This window comes from Bison bison, unplaced genomic scaffold, assembly GCF_000754665.1.
Source record: "Bison bison bison isolate TAMUID 2011002044 unplaced genomic scaffold, Bison_UMD1.0 scf7180017864148, whole genome shotgun sequence".
Lineage (NCBI taxonomy): Eukaryota > Metazoa > Chordata > Mammalia > Artiodactyla > Bovidae > Bison > Bison bison.
In genome coordinates, this window is record NW_011494720.1 from 6369523 (window position 1) to 6387678 (window position 18156).

Here is an 18156-nt window from a genome sequence, read left to right on the forward strand (position 1 = left end):
ACTGTTTATAATCTTATATTGTGTGTACCTGATAAGGAAGCTTTAGAAAACAGAATTTATCATGAGAAGAGCTATTGCTGATAACAAATGAGAACTTTTCAATTTAGTTTCACAAACCAAAAAGTAAATTTATTTTCTGATACAAAGTAGAAAAAATTTTTTTACACTAAGGGAGTGGGCTAAAGCAGCCCAGATATGTTGGTTATTTTTCAGCCTGTTAAACAACAGCAGTGTTTATGGTCCAGAAGTTATCTGTTAGGAACAAGGGCATGGACAGAAATGGAAGTGGGCTCCATAGCAACGGGAGCTGTGTAACCAGCTCCTTTGTGTGATTGGTCATTAAGCCTGTTCTGCTGGAGTTTAGACACTGTTTGACCCTGGACTGTTCTGCCTACTCTTCCAACCCCACGTTGTCTTTTTTCTGTTACTCAAGGGAAACTGGACGAAATCTGAAGGAAAAGTGCATAACAGTCAATATTCTGTGTACATTTGATTGTCAGTTTTCAAGCATGAAGGAGTAATTTCAGGAATTGTGGAGTTTCCCCCACCCCCACCAAGCAAGCTTAAGGACAAGATTTAGTTTTCTTTTTATAATAAGAAAGTGAATTTTAAAAGCACCTAAATTGTTTAAAAGTCCCAGTTGGGAACTTAGTTTAAAGGACTGTAGGTAGATTGCGGAGCATTTGTAGGATTTTGACCTTGTAAACTTTATTACCTTCTAACACATTATTTTTGACTGGACATGTTGACATAATAAAATTTTCTCTTGCAATTTGTTCAGACACACATAGACTCAGCATCTAAATTCCTTGCTGTGGGGACTTTTCAGTCTGTCTCTTTTGTATGAAAAATAGCATTTACTCTTCCTGTGAAATTGGAAGCCAGTAGAATTTGCCACAGTAATGACTAAAATGTAGCTGCTATGAGCTCATGATTTTTCCTGTGCTTTTTGCTTTCCTTTTTTGTAGAATGTGCCTGGAAGAATTCAAATTTATGGTCAAAAACAAAGTAAGAGGCTATCTGCTATTAAGTATAAATTATTATAATAATATACTTTTCTGATAATTCTTAGAAAGGCAGCAATAATTAATCCAAAAGAAATTGCATTTAGTTCTAGAATCATGAAAAACTCAGAGTTGGCTTAGGAAATGATACATAAGATTTGATGTATATACTTCTGGGCTATTTATGCTATACCCACCACTCATATACAGATTTTCATATTAAAAAAAATGTATGTATGGAGTAGGAAATGGCAGCTCATTCCAGTATTCTTCCTTGAAAAACCCATGGACAGAGGAGCCTGGAGAGCTACAGTCCATAGGATCCCAGAATGAGACAGGAGTGAATCACACATTCATGCACGTATATGGTTTTGTAACCTGCTACCCCTTACGTCCCTCCCCAGTAATCCACGGACATGCTTTCTTCCTATTCAATACATATTATGTACAATTAAGATTCATTCATTTTAATGGTTCTGTGATACTTCATTGAATAAAATATCATTACCCTCCTCCTTTAAACCAGCCTCTCTTGATGTACTTTAACCATTTAGGCTGTTTCACTCTTGAGTGGGGGTGCTGTCGTGGGGCTGTCGTGACCTTTTTGCTGCACATATCTTTGCATACTTGTTTTATATTTTTCCCTTAAGGTAAAATTCTCAAAAGCAGAATTCTGAGTTAAAGAGGTACTGTTTCTATATATTGTGCATTGTGCACGCAGTACATGCTCAGTCATATCCAAGTCTTTGTGACCCCATGGGCTGTAGCCCGCCAGGCTCCTCTGTCCATGGGATTATCCTGGCAACAATACTGGAGCAGATTGCCATTTCCTCCTCAAGGGGATCTTCCTGACCCAGGGATTGTATTCCCATCTCCTTCGTCTCCTGCATTAACAGGAGGATTCTTATCACTGAGCCACCAGGGAAGCCCATATATATTGCGACTTTTATTAAATATTTGAATTTACATACTCATTGCAATTATTTCAGTATTAATTGCTATGTAATATTTTCAGTTTAGTTGCTCAGTTGTGTTTGACTCATTGTGACCCCATGGGACTGCAGCACACCAGGCTTCCCTGTCCATCACCAACTCCCAGAGTGTGCTCAAACTCATGTTCATCGAGTTGGTTAGAATTATGTAAACTGAAAATATGAAAACTCCTGTTAATCATCTCGAAATAGTTACTCTTTTATTATCAAATAGGAAACTTATATCTAGGCCTAAGTAAAGCAGAAGTGGTTTGACATAAATACATTATAAAAAATGTGAAGTCAAAAGTTTGACAAAGTGTGGATACCTTCTTTGTTAGTAAGTGTATGTACATATTTTAAAGATATACGTACAGTGAAATGCTCAGATCTTAATATATGACTTGATGGGTTTTGACAAATAATGTACAACTTTGAACCTACCAGACCAGTTCAGATACAGAATATTTTTGTTCCTCCCAGGAGTTTGCTCATCCCTCTTTCTATCTAGTCCTCTTATCCCATAACCACTGTTGTGACTACTAACACTATAAATAAGTTTTCCCTGATTTTGAATTTCATATAAATATACAGTGTGTTGATTGTGTACATGTAATATAGTTCTAGAGGAAAGTATAGATACCAAGCCAAACTGTTCTTCTTAAGACACATACTGGAGTAAGAACAAGAAGTCTTTGAAAAGAATGAAGTTGGACCCTTACCTTACACTATGTATAGAAATTAACTCAAAATGGGTCAAACCTAAAAACATAAGAGCTAAAGCTGTAAAATTCTTAGAAGAAAACATAGGGGAAAGCGTTATGACTTTAAATCTGGCAGTGATTTATTGGACATGAAACCAAATGCACAGGAAACAAAAGAAAAGATAAACTGGAGTACATCAAAATTAAAAACTTCTGTGCATGAAAGGACACTATCATGAGAACAAAAAGGCAGCACTCAAAAGAGGCGAGACATCTGGAAATCATGTATCATTTATGGGATTAATATCCAGAATATATAAAGTACTCCTACCACACAACAACAACGAAAAACTAACAACCCAATTTAAAAAATGGGTGAAAGACTTGAATATCGTTTCCAGGAGAATAAACAAATAACTGATAAGCTTGACAAGAATGCTTAGCATCACTAATCATTAGGGAAATGAAAAGCAAACCTGTAATGAGTGTGATACCACTTCACACCCATTAGGATGGCTAGTACAAAAACAAACAAAAAGCAGATGTTATCATGGATGTGGAGAAATTAGAACCCTTGTGCACTGCTGGCAGGAATTTAAAAATGGTATTCTGCTATGCAAAACAGTATGGCAGTTTCTCAAAAAATTAAACATAGAACTACTATTGTTGTTACTGTTTAGTTGCTAAGTTGGGATCCCATGGACTGCAGCATGCCAGGCTTCCCTGTCCTTTACCATCTCCTGAAGTTTGTTCACATTCATGCCCGTTGAGTTGGTGATCCTGTCCAACCATTTTGTTCTATGTTGCCCCCTTTTCTTCTGCTCTCAATATTTCCCAGCCTCAGGGTCTTTGCAGTGAGTTGGCTCTTCACATCAGGTGGCCAAAGTATTGAGCTTTAGCTTCAGCAGCATTCCTTCCAGTGAATATTTGAGGGTTGATTTCCTTTAGGATTGACTAGTTTGATCTCCTTGAAGTCCACAAGACTCTCAAGAGTGTTTTCCAGTACAATACCAATCTAGCAATTCTACTTCTGGGCTGGGTAAAAGAAGTGAAAGTAAAAGCTTGAACAGATAATTGTATGCCTATTTTCATAGCAGTACTATTCACAATACTATTAATACTATAAGCAGTACTTACAATGCTTATACTTATCAGCAATACTATTCACAACCTAGACAGCATATTAAAAAGCAGAGACATTACTTTGCCAACAAAGATCCGTCTAGTCAAAGCTGTGTTTTTTCCAGTAGTCATGTATGGATGTGAGAGTTGGACTTTAAAGAAAGCTGAGCACTGAAGAATTGATGCTTTTGAACTGTGGTGTTGGAGAAGACTCTTGAGAATCTCTTGGACTGCACGGAGATCCAACCAGTCTATCCTAAGGGAAATCAGTCCTGAATATTCATTGGAAGGGCTGATGCTAAAGCTGAAACTCCAACACTTTGGCCACCTGATGTGAAGAACTGACTCACTAGAAAAGACCCTGATGCTGGAAAAGATTGAAGGTGGGCAGAGAAGGGGACGACAGAGGATGAGATGGTTGGATGGTACCACTGACTTGATGGACACAAGTTTGAATAAGCTCTGGGAGTTGGTGATGAACAGAGAAGCCTGGTGTGCTGCAGTCCATGGGGTTGCAAAGAGTCAGACACTACTAAACGACTGAACTGAACTATTCACAGTAATCAAAAGATAGAACAACCCTTTTAGTATTGAACCCTTTTATTTTATCCTTGAGGCTTCCCTGGTGGCTCAGATGGTAAAGAATCTACCTGCAATGCAGGAGACCTAGGTTCGATCCCTGCATCTGAAGATCCCCTGGAGAAGGGAATGGCAGCCTACTCCAGTATTCTTGCCTGGAGAATCCCATGGGCAGAGGTGCCTGGCGGGCTGTAGTCCATGGGGTCGCAAAGAGTCAGACATGACTGAGTGACTAACAGTGTCCATGATGGATGACTTGATAAACAAAATACTGTTTGCATTAAAAATGGAATATTTTTTAACCTTAGAAAGGAATGAAATTCTGATACATGCTATAACATGAGTGAACCTTGAAAGTGAAAGTGTTAGTCACTCAGTAGTGTCCAACTCTGTGACCCCAATGGACTGTAGCCTGCCAGGCCTCTCTGTTTATGGGATTTTCCAAGTAAGACTATTGGAGTGGGTAGCATTATCTCCTCTGGGGCATTTCCTGACCCTGGGATCAAACCCAGGTCTTCTGCATTGCAGGCAGATTCTTTACTGTTTGAACCTCTAGAGAAGCCCAAGTGGAGTTATTGTTTAATGGCAATAGAATTTTATTTTGGGATGGCGAAGTTTTGGAGATAAATAGTTGTGATGGTTGCACAATGGTGTAAATCTACCTGATGCCTCTAAACTGTGCACTTTATGATTAGAATTCCATGTATGACTATAGCAAAATCTATTTTTCTCATTTACCTACTGTGCTGGAATTAGATTGTGTCTTCTTTCTGTCTCTTGTAAATAGTCCAATGTAATATCCTTATTGGGACACATGGGAGTGTTTCATGGGGATGCATTTACAAGGTGAATTGCTAGGTCTTAGGGAAGTGCACCTTGAAACTTAGTGGGGAGACCCTTTTTATCAAACTTCTTTAGGAAGGAAGAAGATGAGAATATAAACCTTATTTCTTCAGTTTTGAAGGATGAACAGAGTTCAGGGTAAAAAGTAAAATGAAAAATGAAGCCTGGAATTCTGCACATTTAACATGATACAGAGATTTGAAAGTTATTGAGCATATCCTTTATCAGAGTAGTTTCCTAAAGCAAATACTTATAGTAAATGAATGATTTTTAGCTATACTTTGCCTCTCTAATACTATTTGGAAGCATTCACATTTCTTTGAAAATTAAGATAACTTTTTTTGTTACTGTGTATGCACATGTTGCTGGAAAAGGAAATGACAACCCGCTCCAATATTCTTGACTGGAAAATCCCATAGACAGAGGAGCCTGGCAGGCTGCAGTCCACAGGATTGCAAAGAATCAGGCATGACTGAGCATAGATGATCGCGTACTCATGTTCCACTTCAAAATCCTCTTTATTTAGAAATGAGAGAAATTTTTGTTTTTCTTATCTTTAAATAACAAATAGGCATCGTAGGCATTTTCTGGAGATTTCCTTTTGGCTTAGTTTAGTGATAAATATCCAGTACATTTCCTGGGTGGTAATGCCCTAGAGAGTTAGCTGGTAATGGTCAAGGCTTCTCCACTGCTGTAAGTATGAGGTTTGGGGTGTTTGTTTGTTAGATTAGGTTGAGCATATGTGTATCAAAGACTTGGATGGTACAAGTGATTTCAGTTTTATAATGTTTTCCATCCTTAGTTTAAAATTTTATATAATATTAACTTTATTTAATAATCCATTGAACGACATTCATTTATTCATCCAACAACCATTTATTGAGTGGCAGGCCCTCTTCAGGAGGCATACCACAGATATAGGAGTGTGTAGTCAAGTGATGAAGACAAACAGTGGAAACAGGAACACATCAAAGGTCAACTGACTAAATCTAATAATCTCCCCTGTGGTAAAATAGAATCAGAAATGGCATGAGAATGATGGTGGTTTAGGCCGGTCAGGGAAGGAATGGCATCTGAGACAGAAGTGCTTTGTATCCTCAATTTTCAGCACCCAGTTCCTGAAACTCAGTAACTCTTGGTTAAATTTCACTTGAATCCAACAGTTTGGTAATCTTCATTGTTGTTAAGTTGCTAAGTCATATCCAGCTCGTTTCAACCCCATGGACTGCAGCACGCCAGGCTTCCCTGTCCTTCACTATCTCCCAGAATTTGTTCAGACTCATGCCATTGAGTCAGTGATGCCATCCATCCATCTCATCCTCTGTTGTCTCCTTCTCCGCCTGTTGTCAATCTTTCCCAGCATCAACGTCTTTTCCAGTGAGTTGGCTCTTTGCATCAAATGGCCAAACTATTGGATCTTTACCTTCAGTATCAGTCCTTTCAATGAATGTTCAGGGTTGATTTCCTTTAGGATTGATTGGTTTGATCTCCTTACAGTCCAGGGGACTCTCAAGAGTCTTCTCCAGCACCACAGTTTGAAAACATCAGTTCTTTGGCACTCGGACTTCTTTATGGTTCAGCTCTCACATCCATACATCACTACTGGAAAAACCATCACTTTGACTAGACAGACCTTTGTTGCCAAAGTGGTGTCTTGCTTTTTAATACACTGTCCAGGTTTGTCAGAGCTTTTCCTTCCAAGGAGCAAGCATATTTTAATTTCATGGCTGCAGTCACTGTCCACAGTGATTTTGGAGTCCAAGACAATAAAATCTGTCACTGCTTTTGCTTTTTCCCACCTATTTGCGATGAAGTGATGTGACTGGACACCATGATCTTAGGTTTTTGAATGTTGAGCTTTAAGCCAGCTTTTTCATGAAGTAAGAGATAAATAAAGACTCCCAGTAGCCAAAATAGATATCACAAAACTTGAGACAGTAAAATGTACTTCACTCATGGACTGGCCCTTCAGGCCTTCATGACAGTGTAGTATAGTAGGTTTCTCTGTCCTCAGCAGAGTCTGTTAAAGATGGAGGTCAGAGTGACAAGAAGTGGCTGAATGCCTTGATGGCATGTGAGGAGCCAGCAGTGTGGGGCCAGAGTTATTCTGAGCTTTGGTTAGACAACTTTTGGAGTTGGCTCTGGGGCATTCCTTGTCTTATGGCTCCGTTCTTCAGTTTATGTTTCTTAATAATGATTGTTTGGTTTAAAATGTCAGAAAAGCATCTAATAGATTTTTGAAAGCCCTACATCTAAATTGATTTAAAGCAAAACATTATTGATCATTAAAAAATTAAGACATTAGTTCCTGACAATTGAGGTATTATATTTAGAAATTGGTTTTTAAAGGTAACAGTTAATAATTAGTATTTAGAGATAGTGCTACAACTTGTAGTTTAATAAATAATAATAGAATATGTGTAGAATTCCAGGTAGAATTATAATATTGCTGGTTATTATATTAATAGGAATCAATAGAAGAGGTAGCCCCATTTTGCAAATGGAGATGTAAGAGATATCATTATGTGATTGATTATATTCACACAACTAAGGTATAGGAGGACTTGGATTTAGGTTTCGTAAATTGCTAATACAGAAATTCTGTAGGTAGATGAGCATTTTAGTCACCTCTATTCAGTTGTGTCTCCCATGTAAGGACAGTGGACCACATGCAGTTGCTTGGCTCTAGGCCCCAGGTCTTATAGCCCACCTGTACCATGTTATAAGTTATCCCAGGCTCTCAGAGGGTTAGATGCCAGTTAGTTAGTACCACATAATGAGACCATGTATCTAAAAGGATAACAAGTAGATTTTTAATTGAGGAAAACAGCAACAAAATCTCCCAAGCAGGTGCTTTTGATGGTTTTCCCCATGACGTTTATTGGGGTCAGCAGATTGTTGCTACGGATCCATTGTGGAATTGCTTACGTCCCCACCCATTCTACCTGCCTCACCTGCACCTGCCTTGCTTCCATGCTTTTCAGAGTTGGGATAGGTGGTTAAAGGATGTAGTAAGCTCATGGCTGCTCTAGTGTTAGGAGACTAATGCAATATGTCCTCTTGTTGTCTTGCTTAGAAAATAGAGGACCCCCACCCCCTGCCCTGAAACAACACTTCCATATTGTGTTTAAGGGTTTCTGTAAACCAGAAAGTCAACATATTAAAGTGCAATTCATAGGGGAGTTGCTGGCTGTGTTGACTGAGCTTTACAGTCATTTTAACACTGGCAAAGTGTTACCCTAACTGCTTCAAATCAAACTGCAAAGATGCTCGTGTGAAATATAGTATTAGATATCAAATCAAACATATGGGTGTTGAACGAAAGGATATGTGTTGTGGTAGTATATGGTATTCTAGCATGTGGAGTTGTATTTTATGGAAATTCTTTGGCTTGGCTCATGGCAGGGACATACATTCATTATGAGACATCAAGCTGTAAAATAAATAAAAGCAAAGAATTCAACTGTGCTGTTGAATGGTTTTCAGTACAAACTTGTCTGTTCTAGTAACTTAGGATCTGTGTGATGAGAAGCATTTGTAAGTCATTGTGGCCAAATGTTTTGTCACCATTGCTAGAAGTTTGAAAATAATCTAGATTAGGTCAAAAGGAGTATGAACTTTAGCATTTTGCAGTTTTTTCTTTTTACTTCATAGTACATATTACAAATTACTGTGCTAATTGGTCTTAGAGGCAAAATGTTTAATATATTCCTTACTCTTTTTCCCTCTCATTCAATATTCTGTAGTCAATTTGTTTTTTAAGTGTATATCTGGAACTGATACTTAATTCTTAGAAGTATATAGGCTTATGGGGATGAAGTTCTTGGATTTCTCAACTGAACTATATTGTGGTATTAACAGTGACTTCACCATTCTTGTCCCAGGAGTGCTTTTTGCCATTCTGATACCTTGTTTTTCTTTTCCTCTCCTATTCTTTCTCTCAGGGAAAAAAAAATGTGTCAGTAGATTTCTGATTTGATAGAACATCAAAAAATATCATCAATGGTATATTTATTGCATGAGGAAGAACTTCTCTTTGAACAATTTCAATATTTTTTTAGGTTCATGTAACTAGAAATGGAGAAGACCCATTTTAGGTCATTCTGTCTATATCTTGGGTATTTCCAGCTCAGTGCTTCCCTGGTAGCTCAGATGGTAAAGAATCGTTCCATCCCTGGGTAGGGAAGATCCCCTGGAGAAGGGAATTGCAACCCACTCCAGTGTTCTTGCCTGGAAAACTCCATGGACAGAGGAAGTTTATAGACCTGGAGGTCTATAGTCCATGGTGTCACAAAGAGTCGGATACAACTGAGTGACTAACACTTGGACACTTTACATCATTGACTGTTTATCAACTAGGAAAATACTATTCTTGTATAGCTATGAATATCTTGCTCATATTGATAGTTACGTTGTTTGGTATACATAGTATTGTTTTCTAAATGTGTTTCATTTTATTGTAAAGCAGTGTTGCTTCTTTTTAGCAAAAATAGTAAATGGAATTGCTAATGTAACTGGTATTTGCTAAAATGTAATTGAGGCATTCTGACCTTCGTTGAAACAAACGTGTACCCAAATCACAAGCATCCTACAAAATTTTAGTAAGGGATCTTGAACTGGAGTTCATTTTCATTTGTGTATTGCATAAGAATGGATTAGTATAATCTTTCTCTGACTTCCTTGGCAGAAGCAATTTTTTTGATGTCAGTATTCGGAGCTTTTTACCCCCTCTGGATTTTTGTGAAATTATCAGTATTTGATATCTGATAAAGTATTTTTTAAAGCAAAGTTAAATTATCTTTTGTCTTCATTGATAGTATGTGAGGAGAAGGCAGTAGGCCGATTTATCTAATGGAGAGAATGTTAAAAATTTGAATTCAGTTGCTTAGCAAAGAACCTACTTCACGTTGCTGAATCAAAACCATATTTGATTTTATTGAATTGCATGTTTAGACTTTCTCTCACGTGCCCGTCTTGACTCTTGACAGATGCCACCTCAGTACGGACAGCAGGGTGTGAGTGGTTACTGCCAGCAGGGCCAGCAGCCTTACTACAACCAGCAGCCGCAGCCTCCGCACCTTCCCCCGCAGGCGCCATATCTGCCCTCCCAGTCCCAGCAGAGGTACCAGCCGCAGCAGGTGAGCGCATTCCTGGTCACCAGGCCTCTTTCCTGTGTTCAAAGGCCACCCCGCGTTCTGAGACATTTTCCTGTCCCACTTAGAGAATTTCTGTTCTCAGTGGGAAAAAATGAAGTTTTGAGAAAATGTAGAACTATATCCTAAATGTTTGTTTAAGAATGGATGTTTGAGATTGAAGGGTGGGAAGAATGAGTAGCTTAATAGCTTCTTACATTACCGGTTAGTGACAGCAGAAAACGTCAGTCATTACATGTTCTTTGTCATGTGTATTCCGAATCTTTGAAGAAAGTGCTCTGTCACTTTGTTGAGGCTTATTGAGGAAAATGGTTTTATTGATCATTTAATCTTGCTAGTTGGCACATACATGGTGTTTTTATCTTGAGCTTTCTTTTGATTTGTTTTAATGGTAAGTGCTACTGTATCAAAAACATTGTTGCCTTTGGCAGTATTATTCTTCCTAAACTAGTTTATAAACAGATAATCACTTCAATTACAATATATTAAAATACTGAAGGGAATCATGTACTTTGAGTATGTTAAACAGTTTCCAGTTTAAATTAGCCTCATTAAATACTCTTTGAGGTTATTGGGCTACATATTTCAGCTTACATGATTTGTTGAAAAATAGTACATATGCGTTGGGTACAGTGATTCAGTTTCATCTTGTTTTAGAGATTGTCACCGAAGATATTAAAAGGCATCATGAACTCAGGACCTGTACTCTGAATTCAAATAGAACTTTCATAGCACTTTCAGTCATAAGCATAAAATTGTAACTTTGCATTTTGTATTTTCCTCTTCTTTCTTTTTTGTGGGTGGCAGTGATGAAGATAGGGGAAGACAGTGGCACTGACTGTTCAGTCTTCAAAATGATTCCTAGACAGCTTGGAGTGATTGCTGATGCTAGGCAAAGTATATAAATATATGAAGCTTAATTTTAACAAATTCAGCTGATTTCGTAAGGATTTTATTGGATTCTTTGTAGGCTTTTTCCATGTGATTTTTATTTAAGAGTTCCAAAAAGAGTTTACAGCTTTAAACAAAACAGTGTAACAGCTGAGATTGAAGAGGCTATAGAATCTTGTGTTTTGCATATGTGTTGACTTCCTTGGTGGCTCAGACGGTGAGAGCTTCTACCTACAATGCAGGAGACCTGGGTTCAATCCCTGGGTTGGGAAGATCCCCCGAGAAGGAAATGGCAACCCACTCCAGTACTCTTGCCTTGAAAATCCCATGGATGGAGGAGCCATGGACGGATGCTACAGTCCATGGGGTGGCAAAGAGTCGGACACGACTGAGCCACTTCACTTTCACTTTCACTTTGCAAAATTTAAAGCAATTTATAGATGTAGGAATGTACATTATTTCAAAGTTATTTAGTCTGTTCTTTTATTAAAATCAGGAAAATTAAATAACTTATAATACCATTTCTTTTTAAGTGAGAGACTGGTATCTGGGTTTATAATATATAAAGTTAAAGATTTTTTCATGGGCTTTCAGAGCCTTATTGAACTTCTCTGTAGACAAAATGTTTTGTCATGTTAACAAAGTTTAAGAAGGACTCAACAGAGATATTGCATTAGTCATTTTACTTCAGTGTGCTAAAATGAATCTGATTGTAAAACCAATTTGGTTAAGGATTCTGAGTTCCTGTCATTTCCTTCAAGACCAAGTTCAAAATTTACTTCCTTTATGAAGCATTCACTGATGTCTTCTTCCACATGGCAATTAGTTATTTAATATCCTTTATATTTAAATATTTAAAGCATACTATAGGTAAAATCTTATTTTAATGAGTACAATTCAAATGTGCTTAGTTTAGGTCTATTTTATGCTTTCAGTGATACTACCATTGTTTTATTAACTTGAATACAATAAAGTATATGTCAGGAAGTGAAGTTAAGTCGCTTAGTCGTGTCCAACTCTTTGTGACCCCTTGAACTGTAGCCTACCAGGCTCCTCCGTCCATGGGATTCTCCAGGCAAGAATACTGGAGTGGGTTGCCATTTCCTTTTCCATATGTCAGGAAGTACTGTATAAAAATGACTCGATGTAAATACTTTTTTTTTTGATATATTCTGAGGAAAGTCAATTATTTCCCAAAGTATATTGGAATTTTTTTCTTGTTTTCACTATAGAATGCTAAATATTTTTTAAGTTTCTATAAACTCTTTTGGGACAAAGAAGTGGAAATCAGAGATATTTAGGGACCCCAATCAGAGGGTCTGGTTTTACAGGAACAGTTTTGATTTTTAGGGAGTTAGATATTTATATAGATTGGGGAAGTTTATCTTGGAAATGACATCTAGCATTTTCCATATAGTTAGTACCTCCAAAACTAGAATAACAACCTCCCCCCAATCTATCCCAAAACAAAGTAAAAATAACCACTAGAATATCTTCAAAATCAATCTAACTTTTAATAAGAATTTTTAATACTGAGTTCACATTTAAAAAACGAAGGAACTCAACTATTTTGACTTAAGAAGCCAATGTTTCATGACAGACAGAGCATTCCTTCCTGTAGACTTTGCTTTTCTTTCTAGACATTGCATGCATAATCTGTTGATTTTTGAACTAGGAGATCATCAGAAAGTATTACTTTGTGTCTTTTGTTAATGTGAATGATGCAAAAGTTAATTTTAGAGTTCCATTAAGATACCTACCTTTGTTTCTTTAACACTTTTTAATGTGTAATGTTCTGAATAATCAATACATTCCCATGTGTCAAAAATTTAAAAGTACAAGGAAATGATACAGATCCGAGTCTCCCAACACAGTTCCTCTTGCCTAGCTCACCAGCAAGCTCACCTTTTGCTAGATAACCACTTTATTATGTTTATTTAGTTTCCTTACAAAGAAGCAAAATACCATATTTTAATTGTTAGCTCTGCTGCTGCTGCTGCTGCTGCTAAGTCACTTCAGTCGTGTCCAACCTCTGTGCGACCCCAGAGACGGCAGCCCACCAGGCTCCCCTGTCCCTGGGATTCTCCAGGCAAGAACACTGGAGTGGTTTGCCATTTCCTTCTCCAATGCATGAAAGTGAAACGTGAAAGTGAAGTCGTTCAGTCGTGTCCGACTCTTAGCGACCCCATGGACTGCAGCCTACCAGGCTCGTCCATCCATGGGATTTGCCAGGCAAGAGTACTGGAGTTGGGTGCCATTGCCTTCTCTGATTGTTAGCTCTATTTTCACACAAATGTTGGTACACCATAATATACTATAAACATTCTTCTCTTCTTTATCACCCCCCTTCCCCACCCACTTAAGTATATTTTCTATGGTCTTTGCAAAGTAGCAGTAAAGCCATCCTCCATTCCTTTTTATAACTTCATTCCATTTTATGGACATATCGTAATATATTTAACCAGTTCTCTTTCAATGGGCGTTTTAGGTTATTTTTAGTTACTTGCAGTTCAAACAACTCTGCCATGATGCTTTGTATTTGTGTCAGTTCGTAAATGTTCAAGTGTATCTATCAGATAAATTCCTGGCTGTGTCAATGGGTACATGTGGTTGTAATTTTGCTAGATTGTTCCTCTCAAGGGTTGTACCAATTTATACTCCAGCCACTGATGTATGAGAGTACCTACACTTGTTCCAGTAGCATGATTTTAAGAATTTTCTGGATTTTTACATGGTCTCTTTTTTATAAGTTTAATTAAATCTGTGCTTTACTTTGACTATGTCTTACTTTTTGTCTGATGAAGCCAAACAGAAGATTAAAAAATTTCCTCTTAAGTATTCCTTTGGCTAAGTCTCTCAAATTTTGTTATGCATTATTTTTATTCTCTTTTAGTTCTAAGAATTTTCTTACTTCCTTCGTTCATTTTTTAAAGACTGTTTTATTGAGACCTGGGTTTCTGTTTTATTCCCTCAGAAGGATTGGTGTATGCTTTTGCCAGTTGCTTGTGGACACTAGTCATTAGGAATCATATTTCGTATTTTATTTTCTAAAGTTTTATTATATAAAGAGATCTCAGTAGAGTGATAAACAGAATAATGGAATGAACACTCACATGCCAGCATAAGTTCCTTCATGTACTAGCCTAGCCATATTCAGATATCCCCAATTGTCATCAGAATGCCTTTAAAGTTCATTCGTTTCAAGCCAGATTCAAATGACTGTTAATACATTGATTTGATCCTTACATCATTTTTCTGGATCAGTTCTGTCTTACCCCACTCCCATTCATCCCCTTGGCATGTTGAAAAAAACTTGAGTTGGTTTTCCTATGAAATGGCTTTGTCTGGATGTTTTCCCTTGATATGGCTTAATTTGTTCATCCGGCTCTTCTGTTTCCTGTAAATTGGCAGTTAGATCCACAGGCTTGAAGTTAAACATTTTTATTTGTGATTATTGTAAATCATGTCCTCAGCATTTAGGTTATGTCCTCAGCATTTAAATCATGTCCTTAGCATTTCTGTTCAGTGGAGGGGTCCATGACCCTCCTTTTGAGAGAAAGAGCCTCCAGTGGTTCCAGCCCCAGGCTGTCTGGTGACCATCAGCTGTCTTCCAGCTGAGGCGTAGAGCCATTATGATGAAGATAGACCTTCCCTTTTGGACTCTGTCCAGATTACTCACCCACAGAATCTGTGAGACTAATACATGCTGCTGTCTTTAGGCCACTAAGTTTGGGGTGGCATGTTACACATCGTTACTGACCGATATGATTTGAATACTTCACAGCTGATGCTGTTGAGAGTATTACATCAGGAGATATACACCCTAATATTTTGTTGTCCTACAACAAATAGTGTTAAGATTGATTGGTGGGTTCAGGTGGTATGGCCTTTGGGACCATTTTAAATGGAATTCTCTTCTTGAGGTTTTATAGAGTGCACCATTAAGTGTTAATTTTGACCAGAAACTCTGGTCATGGTTAGCCTGTGGTTGCTAATTCTCAAAGGAGTCATTTAAAAATTCTTCCTACCTCTCAGTATCAAGTTCAAGACAGGTATTTTTCTTTTCTCTTTAGTGAATGCTCATACATGATGGATATAGCCCTTCTTAGTCCCTTGTTTATTTGAGAGGTATTGTCTCATATTTTGCTCCTTTTTGGCGGCCCTAGATTCCTCCTTTCTTCTGTTCCCTGTATAGTCATCAGCTGGAAAGTTAAAATCTGTAACAGAATTCAGCTTCTATTGCTCTCTTACTTTCCATGTTCTTGGTTTATTTTATGTGTTCTTGGTTTCACTTACATTCATTCCAGGTTTGTGATCCATTTAAAAAGGCACGTTTCCCAGTGTTTTCAATATTCCAGTTATAGACGTTTACAGTATCCAGTCTGCCACACTGCTGGAACTGGTAGTCTTTTCTGTTTTCTAGTTGTTTACTTGATGTCTTTTATACAATTTAGAACTATATAAATTGCAATTTAATAAGTAATTTAGAACATATTAATTTGTTGTTGTTGTTCAGTTGCTCAGTTGTGTGCGACTCTTTGTGACCCCTTGGACTGCAGCATGCCAGGCTTCCCTGTCCTTCACCAAAATGAAACTTTCCTACTGCCTCCTTTTTCTTTTGAAATATAAAGAATATGTTATAAAAAATATGTTACCTACACAAAATCCATGGAAACTCTGTTACTATGCAAAATTTTAAACAAGTCAGAAAAATGCACTAACTGGTATGGAAAAGTGAAAGTAGTATGTAATAAAATATTATATATTTAACTAGATTCTTGTGTATGACTGCACTGAAGGCTTGTGAAATTAATGTTTGCATGTATGCGTGGTGTCAATGTGGACCTGGCAGGCATATCATGAGGCTGATAGAGGAGTGTGGCATCAGCCTCCTGGATGTCAGGCTAGGGTTGTCAATGGGGAGATACCATCTTCTAAGACGGAGAACCGCTCTTGGTCAAAGTCCAACTGAAATAAAATATAATCTTCCCTCGACGTACATGACGGTAGTTTTATTCCTGGAAAATTCAGTATAAAGTTGTTTTAACAATGCTTTGTTCTTATATGCAGAATGGAGTTGGGTTCTAGGCTTAGACAAATAGCTGTGGGTGGCTGCGACCGGCACATTTAGCGCGGGCGGCTACCCCATGGCCGAGGTCAGGGGCAGAAGCCGGGAGGACCCCATGCCCAAGAGGAAGAGGCCAAGAGGAGTTACCCCACGTCTGAGGTCAGGGGCAGTGGCTGAGAGTGCCAGGCTACGATGATGCAGGCACGGCCTAGAGGAGCTACCCCACGTCCGAGGTCAGAGGCAGCAGCCGGGAGGAGCTACCCCGCATCCGAAGTTAGGGGCAGTGGCCGAGAGGAGCTACCCTACGTCCGAGGCCAGGGGCGGCAGCTGGGAGGACCTACCCCACGCCCGAGGCCAGGGGCGGCGGCCAGGAGGAACAACCCCACCTCCAAGGAGCAGTGGCTGCGCGGGCACAGAAGGGCTTAGAGGAGCTATTCCACGTTCAAGGTCAGAAGGGGCGGGGGGGAGGAGATACCCCTCGTCCAAGGTAAGAAGCAGCGGCTGCAGGTTGCTGGAGCAGCTGTGAAGAGATACCCCACATCCAGAGTAAGAGAAACCCAAGTAAGACGGTAGGTGTTGCAAGAGGGCATCAGAGGGCAGACATACTGAAACCATAATCACAGAAAACTAGTCAATTTAATCACACTAGGACCACAGCCTAACTCAATAAAACTGAGCCATGCCTGTGGGGCCACCTAAGTCGGGTGGGTCATGGTGGAGAGGTCTGACAGAATGTGGTCCACTGGAGAAGGGAATGGCAAACCACTTCAGAATTCTTGCCTTGAGAACCCCATGAACAGTATGAAAAGGTAACATGATAGGATCCTGAAAGAGGAACTCCGCAAGTCAGTAGGTTTCCAGTATGCTACTAGAGATCAGTGGAGAAATAACTCCAGAAAGAATGAAGGGATGGAGCCAAAGCAAAAACAGTACCCAGCTGTGGATGTGACTGGTGATAGAAGCAAGGTCCTATGCTGTAAAGAGCAATATTGCTTAGGAACCTGGAATGTCAGGTCCATGAATCAAGGCAAATTGGAAGTGGTCAAACAAGAGATGGCAAGAGTGAACGTCAACATTCTAGGAATCTGCAAACTAACATGGATTGGAATGGGTGAATTTAACTCAGATGACCATTATATCTACTACTACTGCGGGCAGGAATCCCTCAGAAGAAATGGAATAGCCATCATGGTCAACAAAAGAGTCCGAAATGCAGTACTTGGATGCAGTCTCAAAAACGACAGAATGATCTCTGTTCATTTCCAAGGCAAACCATTCAATATCACAGTAATCCAAGTCTATGCCCTAACCAGTAATGCTGAAGAAGCTGAATGGTTTTATGAAGACCTACAAGACTTTTTAGAACTAACACCCAAAAAAGATGTCCTTTTCATTATAGGGGACTGGAATGCAAAAGTAGGAAGTCAAGAAACCCCTGGAGTAACAGGCAAATTTGGCCTTGGAATATGGAATGAAGCAGGGCAAAGACTAATAGAGTTTTGCCAAGAGAATGCACTGGTCATAGCAAACACCCTCTTCCAACAACACAAGAGAAGACTCTACACATGGACATCACCAGATGGTCAACACTGAAATCAGATTGATTATATTCTTTGCAGCCAAAGATGGAGAAGCTCTATACAGTCAACAAAAACAAGACCAGGAGCTGACTGTGGCTCAGATCATGAATTCCTTATTGCCAAATTCAGACTGAAATTGAAGAAAGTAGGGAAAACCACTAGACCATTCAGGTATGACCTAAATCAAATCCCTTATGATTATACAGTGGAAGTGAGAAATAGGTTTAAGGGCCTAGATCTG

The 18156-nt window shown here is 38.7% G+C and overlaps 1 protein-coding gene across 8 annotated transcripts in view; it reads left to right on the forward strand.

Annotated features, from left to right (window-relative positions):
- The window catches only part of ARID1B (AT rich interactive domain 1B (SWI1-like)), a 422452-nt gene that overhangs the window by 98746 nt on the left and 305550 nt on the right, over nt 1-18156 (forward strand). For all 8 annotated transcript variants that reach the window (XM_010840865.1, XM_010840862.1, XM_010840858.1 and 5 more), the window contains exon 3: nt 10212-10361. In XM_010840865.1, coding sequence (XP_010839167.1) covers nt 10212-10361 — 150 coding nt within the window. The remainder of the gene's footprint in view (nt 1-10211; nt 10362-18156) is intronic.